The 15,633-nt window shown below is 47.6% G+C and overlaps 1 protein-coding gene across 5 annotated transcripts in view; it reads left to right on the forward strand.

Moving 5' to 3' along the window:
• stk11ip (serine/threonine kinase 11 interacting protein) overlaps window positions 1-15,633 on the forward strand; it is a 141,325-nt gene that overhangs the window by 106,638 nt on the left and 19,054 nt on the right. For all 5 annotated transcript variants that reach the window (XM_073046236.1, XM_073046240.1, XM_073046239.1 and 2 more), the window contains exon 21: window positions 15,205-15,302. In XM_073046236.1, coding sequence (XP_072902337.1) covers window positions 15,205-15,302 — 98 coding nt within the window. The remainder of the gene's footprint in view (window positions 1-15,204; window positions 15,303-15,633) is intronic.

A 15,633-nucleotide genomic window follows, 5' to 3' on the forward strand; every position in this document is an offset into this window, starting at 1 on the left:
GCGCTAACTACTACGCTACCCTGCTGCACAAAGTCATTTTCTCCCTGTTTTGGAATCAAGGTCTAGAGGCATTGGTTTAAGATGAGAGGAGAGATTTAATAGGAACCTGAGGAGCAATAGTTTTACCCGGGGGTGGTCTGTATATGGGGCAATATGCTGGAGGAAGTGTATATAAACAACGTTTAAAATGTAATTGACGAGTGCATGCATAGGAAAGGTTGAGATGAATATGAGCCAATTGAAGGCAAGTGGGACTAGATTAGAGTAAGTGACTAGGTCAGCATGTATGACTTGGGTTAAGGGGCCAGTTTCTGTGCTGTGAAAGAGCCAAGAGGTAATGTTCAGCTCCGTAAAACCCTGGCTAGACCACACTTGTGTTCAGTTCTGATCACATCATTTTAGGAAGGATGTGGAAGCTTTAGAGAGGGTGCAGAAGAGATTTACTAAGATGCTGCCTGGATTAGAGAGCGTGTCTTCTGAAGACAGGTTGAGCAAGCTAGGGCTTTTCTCTCTGGAGTGGAGGAGGACAAAAGACTTAATAGACAGGTACGAGATGATAAGAGGCATAGAACAAGTGGATAGCCGGAAACTTATCCAGTGAAAATACTTATACTTGCAAGGATCATTTTAAGGTGATCGGAGTGAAGTGTAAGGGGAGGGGTACACAGTAAGTGGTAGGCGTGTAGGACATTCTGCCAAAAGTGGTGATGTGGGCATGTACACAAAGGACATTTAAAAGGCTCTTGGATAGGCACATGGATGATGCAACAATGGAGGGTTATGGAGGAGGGAAGGGTTAGATTGATCCTAGAGTAGGTTAAAAGGTCAGCACGGCATCATGTACTGAACTGTTATGTGTTCTATAACTCTCTGACTTTGATAAATGTGTAAGTTCATTAATGGTTGTCTGACAGAGTTGTGCTCTCACATCTCTTCTCCTGGACTGGGAGTGTCAGCTGAAATCTCTTGAGAGGGGCATAGCTTCCTGCCTCTGAGGCAAACGTTATTCACCAAAGCTATAATTGAACAGCTTCTCTTGTCATTTCTACTCAAACCAATATTCATTGAACTGGATTGCTTGTTAAACTGCCATGTTTTAACTCCAACAGGTTGCTGGGACGTCATACTGCATTGATAGTGTGCAGTGGTGCTGAGGGGTCAGCCAATCTGTTGTACACTGTGGGGATTAGAATATAAAAGCAAGGATGTAAAGCCTTGGTCACACCATGTTTGGAGTATTGTGAGCAGTTTTGGGTCCCTTAGCTAAGAAAAGATATGCTGACATTAGAGAGGGTCCAGAGGAAGTTCATGAGAATGATCCCAGGAATGAAGGAGTTAATGTATGAGGAGTGTTTCTTAGCTCTGGGCTTGTACTCACTGGTGTTTAGAAGAATTGGGGGCGGGTATCTCACTGAAACCTATTGAATAATCTAAATTGAGTGCATGTGGAAGAGATGTTTCCTTTAGTGGAGGATAGGATGAGAGGATGTAGCCTCAGAAGAAGGATGTTCTATTTAGAACAGATGAGGAATTTCTTTATCCAGCGAGAGATGAATCTGAAGAATTCATTGCCACAGACGGCAATAGAGACCAAGTCATTGGGGATATTTAAAGGGGTTGTTGTTGGGTTCTTGATACGTCAGGGCATCAAAGCTTACAGGAAGAAGTGGGAGAATAGGGTTGATAGGGGTGATAAATCAAACATGATGGAATGGCAGAACAGACTCAATGGGCTGAATGGCCTAATTCTGCTCCTATGACTTGTAGGATGGCCATGGGACTCGTTGCAACTAGTAATCATTTTTACAGTGCCAGATTACGTCTGAGTCTTGGATTCAGAAACAAAAAATAAGCCACTGAGAAGTGTTGTTATTTGTTCACTTCCTCTCCAACTCAGTGTTCAGGATGATTAATGATTGCAACTTTATTTTTAAACCATCAGTGACCAAATATTTGCGTATGAGTGATTATGAAAAGCAAGATAAGCAATGCATTAAGCTGTCTCTTGGTACACGGCTAATAGAGACAAACCACTACAGCACAGAAGTAGGCCCCTCCACCCATCTACTCCATGATAAACAAATATTCTGCCTCGTCCCACCAATCCACACCTGGACCATTACCCTAAACGCATCTCCCATCCATGTACTTATCCACACTCTTCTTAAATGCTGAAATTGAACCTGCACCCGCCACTTCCGCTGGCAGCTCGTTCCACACTCTCACCACCTACTGGGTGAAGAAATTCTGCTTAAACATTTTTATCTTTCACCCTTAACCCATGACCTCTAGTTCTAGTCTCACTCAACCTCAGTAGAAAAAGCCTGCTTGCATTTACTCTAATTTTGTTTACCTCAATCAAATCCCTCGCCCCACCCCAGTCTATTCTCTTGTGCTCCAGGGAAGGCTATCAGTCTGAGATTGTGTTGCCAACTGTGCAAACTTCTTTCCTCCACCACACATTTCATCTTTGGTCTTTGCTGCTCCTGATCCTTTACACTGCAAGTCGCATCTTGTAGTTTGGATTGAGTATGCTGCAGGGGTGAAATTGTTGTGATACCTGACTTTGGGACGTTTGGCACGCTGTTATATCTGTTGCACACCTGGATAAACAAGCCGGGCTGTGACCACGGGGATGAAATAAAAATGCAGCAGCCGCCAATGGAGTTTAGTTTGCAGCTTTTAATGTGTCTGGGGGGTTCCTGAAAAGGAACTCTGGCAAATAGTATTTTTTTTTTGCCATGTTGCACAGATGTTCAGCAGCTGTCCAAGGGTTTTTTTTTGTGTGGGAGAGAAAAATGGCTTAAAGAGCTGCTTTGAGGAAGGAACAGGGAGGGTGTTTGGAGGCGATTCTGGTGCTTGAAGCCTTGGCAATTGAAGGCATGACACCAAGGATATAACCATTATGCTTTGGGATGACTGTAAGCTCAGGACTGGAGGAAAACAGTTTTTTTTCTACAGTATGTATTTAGTTTTGTGATTCATGAATTGGTCTATCAGAAGAAATAACTTTTTGTGCAGTGTCTATTTTTATTGTAATTTTAAGTCTTTGCACTGCCACAAAACAAAAAATTTCTGACATCTAAGTCAGTGATAATAAACCTGATTCTGAAATAATAGATGGAGATGCATGGCTAAAGAAGAATGATATACAATTATAAAACCTGATCTACTGCCACAGAGCCAGAGTAGATGGTAGCATGCGGCAGGAGGGAAGAAACCACAGCAACTGTAGGCCATCTCGTTTCTCCGGATTCTGCTATTGACTGAGGTTACCACTGATGCTCTGTCAGCCTTCACTCGATCTATGTATCCAGTGATGCTATGGAGATTGGAGGTCTGCCCTCTTTTACCCAGTAGGATGAGGCATTAGAAATACAATGATTTTGCTGCTCTTTCCGCTTAGAGCAGAATTAAGCCATCCAAACTGTGCGAATGAGGACCCTGGCTTCCCTATCTATGCCTCTCGTAATCTGTTAAGTTTTTAATAAGACAGGCTTGCCCCTATTGACATCAACAGGACTGTAGTAGAGAGGGTGAATAGTTTCACTGTCCTCAGTGTACACATCACCGAGGATCTCACGTGGTCTGTATATACCAGCTATGTTGTGAAAAAAGCACAACAGCGCCTCTTTCACCTCAGACAGCTAAAGAAGTTTGGCATGAGTCCCCAAATCCTCTGGACTTTCTACAGGGGCGCCATCGAGAGCATCCTGACTGGCTCTGGCACCATCAGTACAGGAACTGTACAAAACAATATGTATACAAAAACAATATATACAACATGTATACAAAACAATATCCTCCCCATATTTCCCTTCCTTATTGCTTGTACATAGCGATGGAGATTTATACTCCCTCATGTTGTGAGATGGATGTAAGAAATAAAATTATAATTCTAAAAATTCCGATAAGGTCTCCCCTCAGCTTCAAGCTCTCTTGAAAAGAAATAATTCAAGTTTGCCTAACCTTATAGCTAATACAGTGGATTCTGGTTAATCAGTGTAGCCACTTATTTGAGGTAACTCTTAAAGGAAAAAAAAAGTCGAGAAAGTAGCCAGATTCCTACTGTTTATTTGAGACACTATGCAACTTCATTGAACAGGAGACTGTAGCTGAACAATTTCTAACTAGTATCAGTCACCTGCACTTCCCTGGCCATTTTTTTCACTACATCATATTTAGAGTGAACAGTTTTTAAATGTGTTTGTGTTCAGAAAGCAGTGATTTTTGTCACCAATAGTGGGCGAGAAATAAGCAGTAAGACAATTCGGAACTGTTTTGCTCACCACGGAAGAAGCATACAGGCTTTGAGATGCCAGAAATGGCCAGGAACTGCAAAGAACTTGAAGGTATCGACATTCGTCTTGAGCGTTACAGTGAAAATGAAGATTTTGAGGACACAATTGTTGAAAGCAATGTATGAAGGATGACCATGACTACTTCTGTGCCTCGTCATGTCCTTCGCTCTCCATGAATCATTACTGAACCATATTCCTGACCATTGGGTCTCACTGTGGATCTCATCCGCCCAGCCCACTTCATTTACAATTAATATAAAAAAACACTGCTGCAGACAATGGATGAATTCCTCTGTCAATAACTATTAGAAACTAATGCACAGTTTTATAGTACTGTAGAGGTATTGTAGTGTTCTAATTAGTTCTGAATTTCATTTAAATACATAAGTTGTTAATCAGTCAACCAGTAGTTTGTCTTAACTTTGGCTAATTGGGACGGCTGCTTAATTGGGCCAAGATGTACTGGTCCCGATGTGTCCTAATTAACTGGAATCCACTGTACTGTCTAGTCCTGGCAATATCCTCATGACCCTCTCCAAAGTCTCCATGTCATTCCTGTAGTGGGGTGACCAGAACTGCGCACAGTGCTCCAAATGTGCTCCAACCTTCTACATCCATGTTGTAACAAGGGAACCTCGTGAGCCTCCGAGCTTCCACCAACAACTGAATGGACCAAAAGGTTCTTATTGTTCAGTGAGGTTGCAGCTGATCCTCGACAGCCTCCCACTTGATCTGTGTAGATTCAGATTCATCTATTTATCACGTGTACAGTGAAGTGTGTTGTTTACATTAGCGAGGATGTGCTAGGGACAGCCCGTAAGCGTCAGCACGCATTCCGGTGCCATCGTAGCATGCTCACAGTACTCGGCAGAGCAACAGCAGCAAAGCAAGCCCCTTTCCTACCCACCCACTCTCGCATGCAGACAGTCCTTCAACCCCAGGACATGGCCTCCGGACCTCCAGACTCCAGTGGACTTGTAGACCCAGGGCTTGGGCCATCAGGCCCTGATTTCCCAATGTCTGATCAACCTTCGGGCTTCACTCTTCGGCTGGGGGAGGGATTCAAACTCCGGGTTTGCCAGCTGGTGTGCTTGGAGTCTGTCACTGGCCCTTGTGCCTCCTGTTCCCACAGAGCTCTGATTCCAGGACCCGCCAAGATGGGCTGAATCACTGACTCTAGTGAAGCTGTGGAGGTCAGGGGTCTGCAGACTTTTCCCCTGTAGGATGGTGTTGCTGCGTACTGAGGCATTGGAAACATAGTGGTGGTCAGTTTTGGCTGTTCACTCGGCGTGATCTGAGCTGAGAGCGCATCTGAAGGAGTTGGGTTCATACCTACAAATATTTACGAAGAACAAACAGACAACTTTCAGAATCTTGGCCTGTCACAAAGTGCTTTTGTACAGCAAGATCCCCTTGGAATTGTTCCGTCAGATCAGTGACATCCTCGCAAGATGTCATGTGGAATTGGTATTGTTTTATTATGACAATAATATGAAGACCCTGACCTAGAGTTACACTCTGACCCGCTCTCAGGGCCTCACGACGGGCCACGTTGTGATATTCTAAGGACATGCCTGGAAGACGAGTGTGCCTTCAGGGTTCCGGGATTTCATGGCTCCGGGGTCATGCTGACTGAGGCGTCGCGGGAGAACACGGAACACCGGGAGCAGCGGGTTAGCTGCCGTGGGTCGTGTGCCCGGAGAGCAAACCCTTTTTGCTGCCGACTCTCTGGGCGCAGAGCTCGGAAAAAGTGACACAATAGACTTTTAACATCGTAAATCAGCGAGTTGTTTGTTATGTCCTCACTCTCGCTGTGAAACGGGGAGGCCTTCTTTTCCTTATTAGGGAGCGAGAGAGCCTGTGGTATGTTGATTTATTGGGTGAACAAGTAGTTTTTGGGGTAATTTATGTCTTTTAATGCTTTGATGCACGCTTGAGTGCTTGGTGGAGGGTGGTGATGCTTTTTTGCTGGTGGGAGTGGCGGGGTCGTTGCCTTTCTGCTGCTTTTGTGTAGAAGGGGGAGTTGGGGAGGGCTTTGGGGTTTTAACTATCATTCATTCTCTGGGGCACTCCTGTTTTTGTGGATATCTGAAGAAAAAGAGTTTCAGGATGTATATTGTATAAATACACCTGTTGAAACCTATTGATATGTATTGCTGGATGATCTCAGTTGGTCAGGTAGCATTTGCGGAGGAAAATGGACGGTCAGTATTTCATTGTCGAGGCCCTGCACCAATGGATGGTGGAGCAGTCTAGGTGGCTTGCTCCTCCTATTCATATACTTTGGTTTCTCTAGTGCCTTCAGTACAATCCAGCCACTACTTCTGAGTGAGAAACTGCAAGGGATGGGCGTAGGCAAATCCACTGTCTCCTGGATTACTGACTACCTGAAAGATAGAGCCTAGCTTGTATGGCTGGGTAGTTCTCTGCCTGAAATGATGATGGATGGCACAGGAGCACCACACGGGACTATGCTGTCTCTGTTTCTGTTAACACGGTACACCTCAGACTTTCAGTACAAATCTGAGTCTTGTAGCTTGCAGAAGTTCTCTGATGACTGTGCGGTGATTGGGTGTATCAGAGACGTGCAGGAGTTGGAGTACAGAGGACTGGTGGACAAGTTTGTGAGAGAGGAATCACCCACTCCTGAATGTGGCTAAAACCAGGGAGATGCTGATTGATTTTAGGAGGAGGAAGTCTGTGACAAGTCCTGTAAACATTCTGGGAGTAGTTGCGGTGGTGGACGAGTACAAAAACTTGGGTGTTCACCTCAACTTGAATGGAAAACCAACACCGAGGCTGTTTACAAGAAGGGGATGAGCAGGCTCTATTTTCTGAGGAAGCTGAGATCCCTCAATGTGTGCAGCAGACGTTGGAGATCTTTTACCAGTCTGATGTAGCGAGTGCAGTCTTTGTGGCTCTGAGTTGGGGAGCAGCATCAGTGCTGGTGAGGCAAAGAGACTAAATAAACTCATCAAAAAGGCTGAATCCAACCTGGACTCGTTTGAGTTAGTGGTGGAGAGGAGGTCACTAAACAAACTGGACATTATGGACAATCTGGCACATCCTCTCCATGACCTACTGAATAGGCAGTGGAGCACCCTTTCAAACAGACTCATTCAGCTTCACTGTCACAAGGATCCCTACAGAAAGTTTTTCCTACCAAATGCAGTAAGCATATACAACAGTTCACCTCAGTGCAACAGGAGAACACACATCAGGAGACAATAGCCTGTTTTATTACTTGATACAGTTATTGCACATTGGTAAATTAATGTGTACATTATTATTCTAAGTCTACACATTGCTATGTGTGTTTTAAAATGCTGCTGTAACAAAAGGATTTCCCACTTGGGACCAGTAAAGTATTATTATTATTATTATTATTATTATATTGTGTTAACACATAAGTGTAATCACAAAGAAGACACAACAGCACCTCTACCTTAGAAGTTTCCATAGATTCAGCATGTCATCAAAAACTCTGACAAATTTCTAAGGATACACAGAGGAGAGAATCTAGCTGCTTGCGTCACAGCATGGTATGTAAACACCAATGCCTGGGAACTGAAAAGTACAGGAAGTGTTGGATACAGCCCTGCCCATCACAGGCAAAGCCCTCCCACCATTAAACACATCTACTAGAAGCAGCATCCATCATCACTGACCCCACCATCCACATGCTCAGCATCTCACTGCTGCCATCGGTCAGAAACTACAGGAGCCTTGGGTCCCACACCACCAGGTTCAGGAACAGTTGTTACCCTACCATCAGGCTCCTAATCCGGTGTGTATAACTTCACTCACCACAACTCTGAACTGATTCTATGACCTACGGACTCCACTTTCAAGAACTCTTTGTGACTAATGCTCTCAGTACTTGTTTAAAAATTTACACATGGTTATTTGTCAGTCTTTGTTTATGTATAGTTTTTCATAAAATCTATTGTATTTCCATCCTGCAAATGCCTGATATAAAATGGATCTCAGGTTAGTATATCGTAACGTACCTTCAGTGGCCACTTTATTAGGTACAGGTGGTACCTAATAAAGTAGCCACAGAGTGTGCATGCGTTAATAAATTTAACTTGTCCTCATGTTTTCTCAAGACGGTGCATCGATCTGGATCTGCACCCATCTCTGAAGTAAGCCTGAATTTCTAGCCTGCTGATTCAAGAGGGGTACCTGCCTTCTGAGTCGCTGCTGTGTGAACACTGTCAAACTCAGTTTGCAGATTAGTGAATGCTTTATAAAAGGCATTTTACTGTACATGAGCAGTGTTAGTAACAATATATTGTGCACCAAGGCTCTGTATTTGGGGACATAGAGACTGCAGATGATGGAATCTGTTTTATTTATTTGGAGATACAGCCCTTTCAGACCGATACAGCCCCATTACACTCACGTGACCGATTAACCTCCTAATTTGTATGCCTTTGGAGCGTGCGAGGAAACTGGAGCACCTCAAGGAAGCCCAGGTAGTCACAGGGAGAGCGTAGAACTGCAGGAATTAAACCTGAATCACTGCTGCTGGAAGAACTCAGCAAATCGAGCAGCATCTGTGGGAGGAAAGAGGAAGTGGTGACTTTTCAGGTCAAAACCCTGCAACATGTGCCGACGGCTGTTCCATTTATTCAGTAACTTAGGCTCTACAGCCATCAGTGGGAATGGAGGGGTTTGATAATCCATCATTGAAGAGTATTGACTGGGAGAACTCAGCCTTGTGGGATGGAGTGACTGTACTGAGCCCAAACTCTTAACTCATCACTGACCTCATCAAATTCTGTATGAATAAGTGTGTGCCTTCGAGAACATGGGGACCTACCCAAACCAGAAGCTATGGATGAACCAGGAGTCCAGTAGTCTGTTGAGAGCTAGGTCTGTGGCATTCAAGACTGGTGATCCAAAGTCTGAGGAGATTTGGTATGTCACTGATGCACCATCAATAACTCTTGGAGACGGGAGGTGAACGATAGGCTTTTATTAGCAGCAAAACGGAGCACGGCATCCCGGAGACTGAGGGGGGAGCAGTGCCTCCAATCGCCTTTAAACAGGAGAAGCCACAGGAGCAGTCAGCAGAGGGGGGTGTCCAGACAGGTATACATAGTTTACCACATTTACCTCCCCCCCTTTGTTTTAAAAGAGAGTCCCCACGGGGCGAAGTTTCTTACAAGTATATTTACAGGTTAAGTCTATCAGGCGGTCGAATCTGTCGCTGCAATCTACGTAGCACCGGTGGTGATTGCACCGGAGACGGTGGTGGTGATTGCACCGGCCTGACTTGAGGTGCCAGCCCATTAGGTGTCAGTAATCCCTCGTGTGTGCGTGGCGCCCGGTATGGGAGTGTCGTGAGGAGTCTGTGTAGGGCTTGGTGTGCGCGGTGTCTCGTGGGTATACTCATCAGTGGGTACGGGGTTCATAGTCACCGTGGAGTGTTCAGGGTAGGGGTCTGGTGCTCCTGCGGGCGCCAGGTCACAGACGGAGACCGTGTCCTCCCGCCCATCAGGTAAGACCACGTAGGCATACTGGGGGTTCGCATGTAGAAGGTGAACCCTCTCGACCATCGGGAAGTATTTATTGCTCCTCGCATGTTTCCGGAGCAGCACTGGCCCTGGGGATGTCAGCCAAGCCGGTAGGGTGGTCCCAGTGGCAGACTTCCTGGGAAAAGAAAAGAGTTGCTCATGGGGGGTGGCATTGGTGGACGTGCATAACAGGGAGCGGATGGAGTGGAGTGCCTCGGGGAGGACCTCCTGCCAGCGAGAGACCGGCAATCCCTTTGACCTAAGGGCTAAGAGTGTGGCCTTCCACACAGTGGCATTCTCCCTCTCCACCTGTCCATTTCCCTGGGGATTATAGCTCGTGGTCCTACTAGTAGCAATACCCCTAGCCAGCAGGTACTGGCGCAGCTCGTCACTCATAAACAAGGACCCTCTATCACTGTGGATATAGCAGGGATATCTGAACAGAGTGAAGAGCTGGCGCAGGGCTTTTATGACGGACGTGGCAATGGTATCAGGGCAGGGGATGGCAAAGGGGAACCGTGAGTACTCGTCGATTATGTTGAGAAAGTAGACATTGTGGTCGGTGGAGGGAAGGGGGCCCTTAAAGTCGACACTCAGTCACTCAAAGGGGCGGGTGGCCTTGATAAGTTGTGCCTTTTCAGGATAGTAGAAGTGCGGTTTGCACTCAGCGCAGACTTGGCAGTCCCTGGTCATCGTCCTGATGTCCTCAAGGGAGTAAGGCAGGTTCCGGGTTTTCACGAAATGGTAAAATCGGGTGACCCCCGGATGGCAAAGATGTGCATGGAGGGCGTATAGCTGGTTGAGCTGTGAGCTGGCACACGCTCCCCGGGATAGGGCATCAGGGGGCTCATTGAGCCTTCCAGGCCGGTACAGGATATCATAGTTGTAGGTGGAGAGTTCTATTCTCCACCTCAAAATTTTATCATTTTTGATTTTGCCCCGCTGTTGGTTGCTGAACATGAACGCAACTGAGCGCTGGTCGGTCAGCAAGGTGAACCTTTTGCCGGCGAGATAGTGCCTCCAGTGCCTAATAGCTTCCACTATGGCCTGGGCTTCTTTCTCCACCGTGGAGTGCCGAATTTCAGGGCCCTGAAGGGTACGAGAGAAGAATGCTACCGGCCTTCCTGTCTGATTGAGGGTAGCAGCCAGAGCGAAGTCGGAGGCGTCACTCTCTACTTGGAAGGGAATGGTCTCGTCCACCGCATGCATCGTTGCTTTGGCAATGTCCCCTTCAATGCGGCTGAAGGCCGCGTGGGCCTTGGCTGAAAGGGGAAATGCGGTGGACTTGACCAGGGGGTGGGCCTTGTCTGCGTAGTGAGGGACCCATTGGGCGTAATAGGAAAAGAAGCCCAGGCACCGTTTGAGGGCTCTGAGGGTGGTGGGAAGAGGGAGTTCCAACAGGGGGCGCATACGGTCGGGGTCAGGGCCAATGACCCCGTTCTCCACGACATACCCAAGGATAGCAAGTCGGGTGGTTCCAAACACACACTTGTCCCTGTTATAGGTGAGGTTAAGAGCTTTGGCCGCTTGGAAAAATCGTTGGAGGTTAGTGTCGTGATCCTGCCAGTCGTGACCGCAGATGGTGATGTTATCCAGATATGGGAACGTGGCCTTCAGTTGGCACTGGTCCACCATCCGGTCCATTTCCCTCTGGAAGGCAGATACACCATTCGTGACACCGAAGGGAACGCGCAGGAAGTGATAGAACCTGCTGCCCGCCTCAAAGGCGTGTAGGGGAGGTCCTCCGGGCAGATGGGGAGCTGATGGTAAGCGGACTTCAGGTCTCTGGTCGAGTACACCTTGTACTGAGCTATCTGGTTGACCATATCCGCGATGCGGGGTAGGGGGTACGCGTCAAGCTGCGTGAACCTATTGATGGTCTGGCTATAGTCCACGACCATCCTATTTTTCTGCCCGGTCCAAACAACGACCACCTGGGCCCTCCAAGGACTTGTGCTTGGCTCAATGATCCCCTCCCTGAGCAGCCGCTGCACCTCCGACTTAATGAAGGCCCTGTCCCCCGCACTGTACCTTCTGCTTTTAGTTGCCACAGGTTTACAGTCGGGGGTCAGGTTGGTGAACAGCGATGGGGGAGGGATCTTGAGGGTGGAGAGGCTGCAAGTGGTGTCAGTAGCGCAGCTGTCGGCATGGTGCTGGGTGGGATGTGTGGGTCGGTGTGTGTGTGTGGTCAGTAGCGGGGTATATGACAAAGTCCCACAAAACTGAGGATTTCTGACAGTGATTGGTGGGAGGGGCCCGTCATACTCCATTGTCACACTTTCGAGGTGGCTCTGGAAGTCGAGCCCCAATAACACAGGGGCACACAGTTAAGGCATGACCAGTAACGCAAAGTCCCGATATTCTGTGCCCTGCACCACCAATGTCGCTACACAACCCCCCTGGATGTCTGTGGAATGCGATCCAGAAGCCATGGTGACCCTCTGGCTTACCGGCTGTGTCACGAGTCCGCAGTGTTGCACCGTGTCCAGGTGAATAAAACTCTCAGTGCTGCCCATGTCAAACAGGCAGCTAGTCCTGTGCCCCTCCACCAGGATGTCCATCATTGACCTTGCAAGCTGGTATGGAGCGCTTTGGTCGAGGGTCACGGAGGCCAGAGTTGGATCGCCATCTTGGTGCCCGGTAAGCACCCGTGGGTCGGAGGCGGGGCAAGGTGGCACCGACAAAGATGGCTGCCCCCATGCCTCGCACGCGGCGCTGCTTGACCCCGCTCGTGGTATGGACTTACAGGCCTTGGCGAAGTGGCCCTTCTTTCCGCAGCTAGAGCAGGTAGCTTCTCGGGCTGGGCAGCGTTTTCGGGGGTGCTTTTCGAGTCCGCAGAAGTAACACTGCACGGACTTGCGACTGGCAGCAGCCATGGTCGATTTGCCGGCGGGTAGCGGGGACTTCACGGACTCGTGACTGGCAGCAGCTGTGGTTGACTCGCCAGCGGGTTGCGGGGTCTGCAGCGTCCACGGGGCCAGTGGGAGATCGCACGCCTGGACAGCATCAGCATTGTGCAGAGCAACCTCCAGCGTGTCGGCCAGCTCGATCGCCGACTGTAAGGTAAGATCGGTGCGTTCCAGCAGCCGTTGGTGCATGTACACTGACCTGATTCCCATAACAAAGGCGTCTCTTACTAGCAGCTCTGCATGCTGTTCCGTCGTCAGTCCCCTGCAGTCGCAGGCCCGCACGAGTGTCTGTAGGGCCCGGACAAACTCAGTGCTTGACTCTCCGGCCCGCTGCTGCCGTGTCGCTAAGCGATGTCTTGCGTAGACGGTGTTTACCAGCCGCTGGTATTGTCTTTTGAGGGCATCCATCGCACCCTGGTAGTCTGTTTGGTCTCTGATCATGGAGTAGACCCTTGCACTGACTCTGGAGAGGAGAACTCTGTGCATCGTGGCAGGGTTGGTCACATGAATCTCCTCCAGGTACGATTCGAAGCATGCTAGCCAGAGTTCGAAAGCGTCGCCGGCTTCCTGGGATTGTGGGTCGAGATCCAATCTGTCTGGTCGTAAAATGCTCTCCATGTTTTAAAATTGATGCACCATCAATAACTCTTGGAGACTGGAAGTGAACGATAGGCTTTTATTAGCAGCAAAACGGAGCACGGCATCCCGGAGACTGAGGGGGGAGCAGTGCCTCCAATCGCCTTTATACAGGGGTCTGTGGGAGGAGCCACAGGAGCAGTCAGCAGAGGGGCGTGTCCAGACAGGTTTACATAGTTTACCACAGTCAGCATATACTCCAGAACATTTCTACAGTGGAGAGCCTTCTAACCAGTCGTGCCATTGAATATTGGGGTTGTAGTCAAATCAAAGTATTGAGTACGGGAGTTGGGGTATTATGTTGAAGTTGTACAAGATGTTGGAGAGGCTAAATTTGGAATACTGTCGGCTGTTCTGGTCACTTCCCTGCAGAAAAGATATCAACAAGATCAAAAGAGTACAAAGAAAATTTACTAGGATGTTACTGGGACTTGATGACCAGAGTTATAGGGAAAAGTTAAGTAGGTTAGGAGTGTTGGAGAATGAGGAGAGATTTGATAGAGGTATACAAAATTATGAGGGGTGTAGATAGGGTAAATGCAAATAGGCTTTTTCCACTGATGTGAGGTGAGACTAGAACTCAAGGTCATAGGTTAAGGTGAAAGGTGAAATATTTAAGGGAACCTGAGGGGGAGCTTCTTCTCTCAGGGAGGTGAGAGTGGAACGAGCTGCCAGTGGAAGTGATGGATGCAGGTTTGGGAGCTGCTTGGAGGGCTATAGTCCAGGTACTGGTCGATGGACTAGGCAGCATAATAGTTTAACATAGATTAGGCTCTGATTCAATCCAGGATCAGGGGGTGATTGGAGAGCTCAGTCTCGTGGGATGGGGAGACTGAGCAGAGACAAAGCTTAATGAACGTACCCCAAGTAAAAAAGGTTGTGACTACATTGATGGAAATCCCATGGGCTACAGCACAATCACTGCGTCAACATGGATATTATCGTTCTATTGACTCACAAGTGAAGGAAATTTTCCTCATCTTGGTTCCTGCCTTGTAATCTGAGGTATGGTGAACATACAACAGCACAGCGTAGTAGCATAGTACAGGCTCTTTGACATTCCTTCCCCATACCTTGAAAATATGCCCCCTCATATCAGCCATTTCTGCCCATCTCTGGCTGTTCACTCTATCTATGCTTCTTATCATCCTATACACCTCTATCAAGTCATCTTTTGTTCTCCCTTGCTCCAAAGAAAAGTTTAACAAATCGCTCAACCTGTCCCCATAAAACTCTCTAATCCAGGCTGCATCCTGGTACATCTCCTCAGCACCCTTTTAAGTTTTACACCTGTCCTCTAATGAAGTGGCCAGAACTGGACACAATATTTCAAGTGTGGTCTGACCAAAGTTTCATAGAGCTGCAACATTACACGGCAGCTCTTGAACTCAGTCCCCCGTCTAATGAAAGCCATCACACCATACGCATTTTTAACCATCTGTCAACTTGCACGGCAACTTTGACATGGGCCCCCAAATTCCCTTTGTTCCTCTCTGTTGCTAAGAATCCTGCCATTAATCCTGTACCCTGCCTTCAAGTGTGACTTTCCAAAGTGAATCGCTTTACACTTGTCCGGATTGAACTGCATCTGCCACTGGTAACTGGGCTGACCCCTTTGCAGTGGGGTCATGTATCGTTGGCACCCTTGACCTGATCCCCAGTGTAATCACCCTCCTGCAAGTGAGTAGTTAATAAAGCAACAATTGCCAGACGAACTCAGCAGTCAAGCAGCATCTATGGGAGGGTAGGAATTCTCAATGTTTCAGGTCAAAACCCTGCATCTGAGCCACTCGTGTTTCCTAAGTGTTTAGTGAAGCTATGTTTTGCTACTTACAGGCATCTACAGTGAAGTTTGGGAGCCCCGAAGAGTATGCCTCATTACTCATTATGTCAAACCTCAATGTCTACATTTTGGAAATCACTGGACTGCCCAGGTTAGTGCTTTATCCATAAAACATGGGAGCAGAATTAGGCCAGTTGGCCCATTGCACCTGCTCCATCATGGCTGATTTATTAACCCTCTCAACCACATTCCCCCTACCTTCTCCCTGTAATTGATGCTCTGACTAATCACGTACCTGTCAACCTCTGCTTTAAATATACTCAATGACTTTGCCTCCACAGCCGCCTGTGGCAATGAATTCCAGAGACTCACTACTGTCTGGTGAAAGAAATTCCTCCTTGTGTCAGTTCTAAGTGGATATGTCTCTATTCTGAGGCTATGCCCTCTGGTCGTAGACTTGCCCACTATAGGAAGCACTCTTC

The sequence above is a fragment of the Hemitrygon akajei genome, chromosome 5 (genome assembly GCF_048418815.1).
Source record: "Hemitrygon akajei chromosome 5, sHemAka1.3, whole genome shotgun sequence".
In the NCBI taxonomy this organism is placed as follows: Eukaryota; Metazoa; Chordata; class Chondrichthyes; order Myliobatiformes; family Dasyatidae; genus Hemitrygon; species Hemitrygon akajei.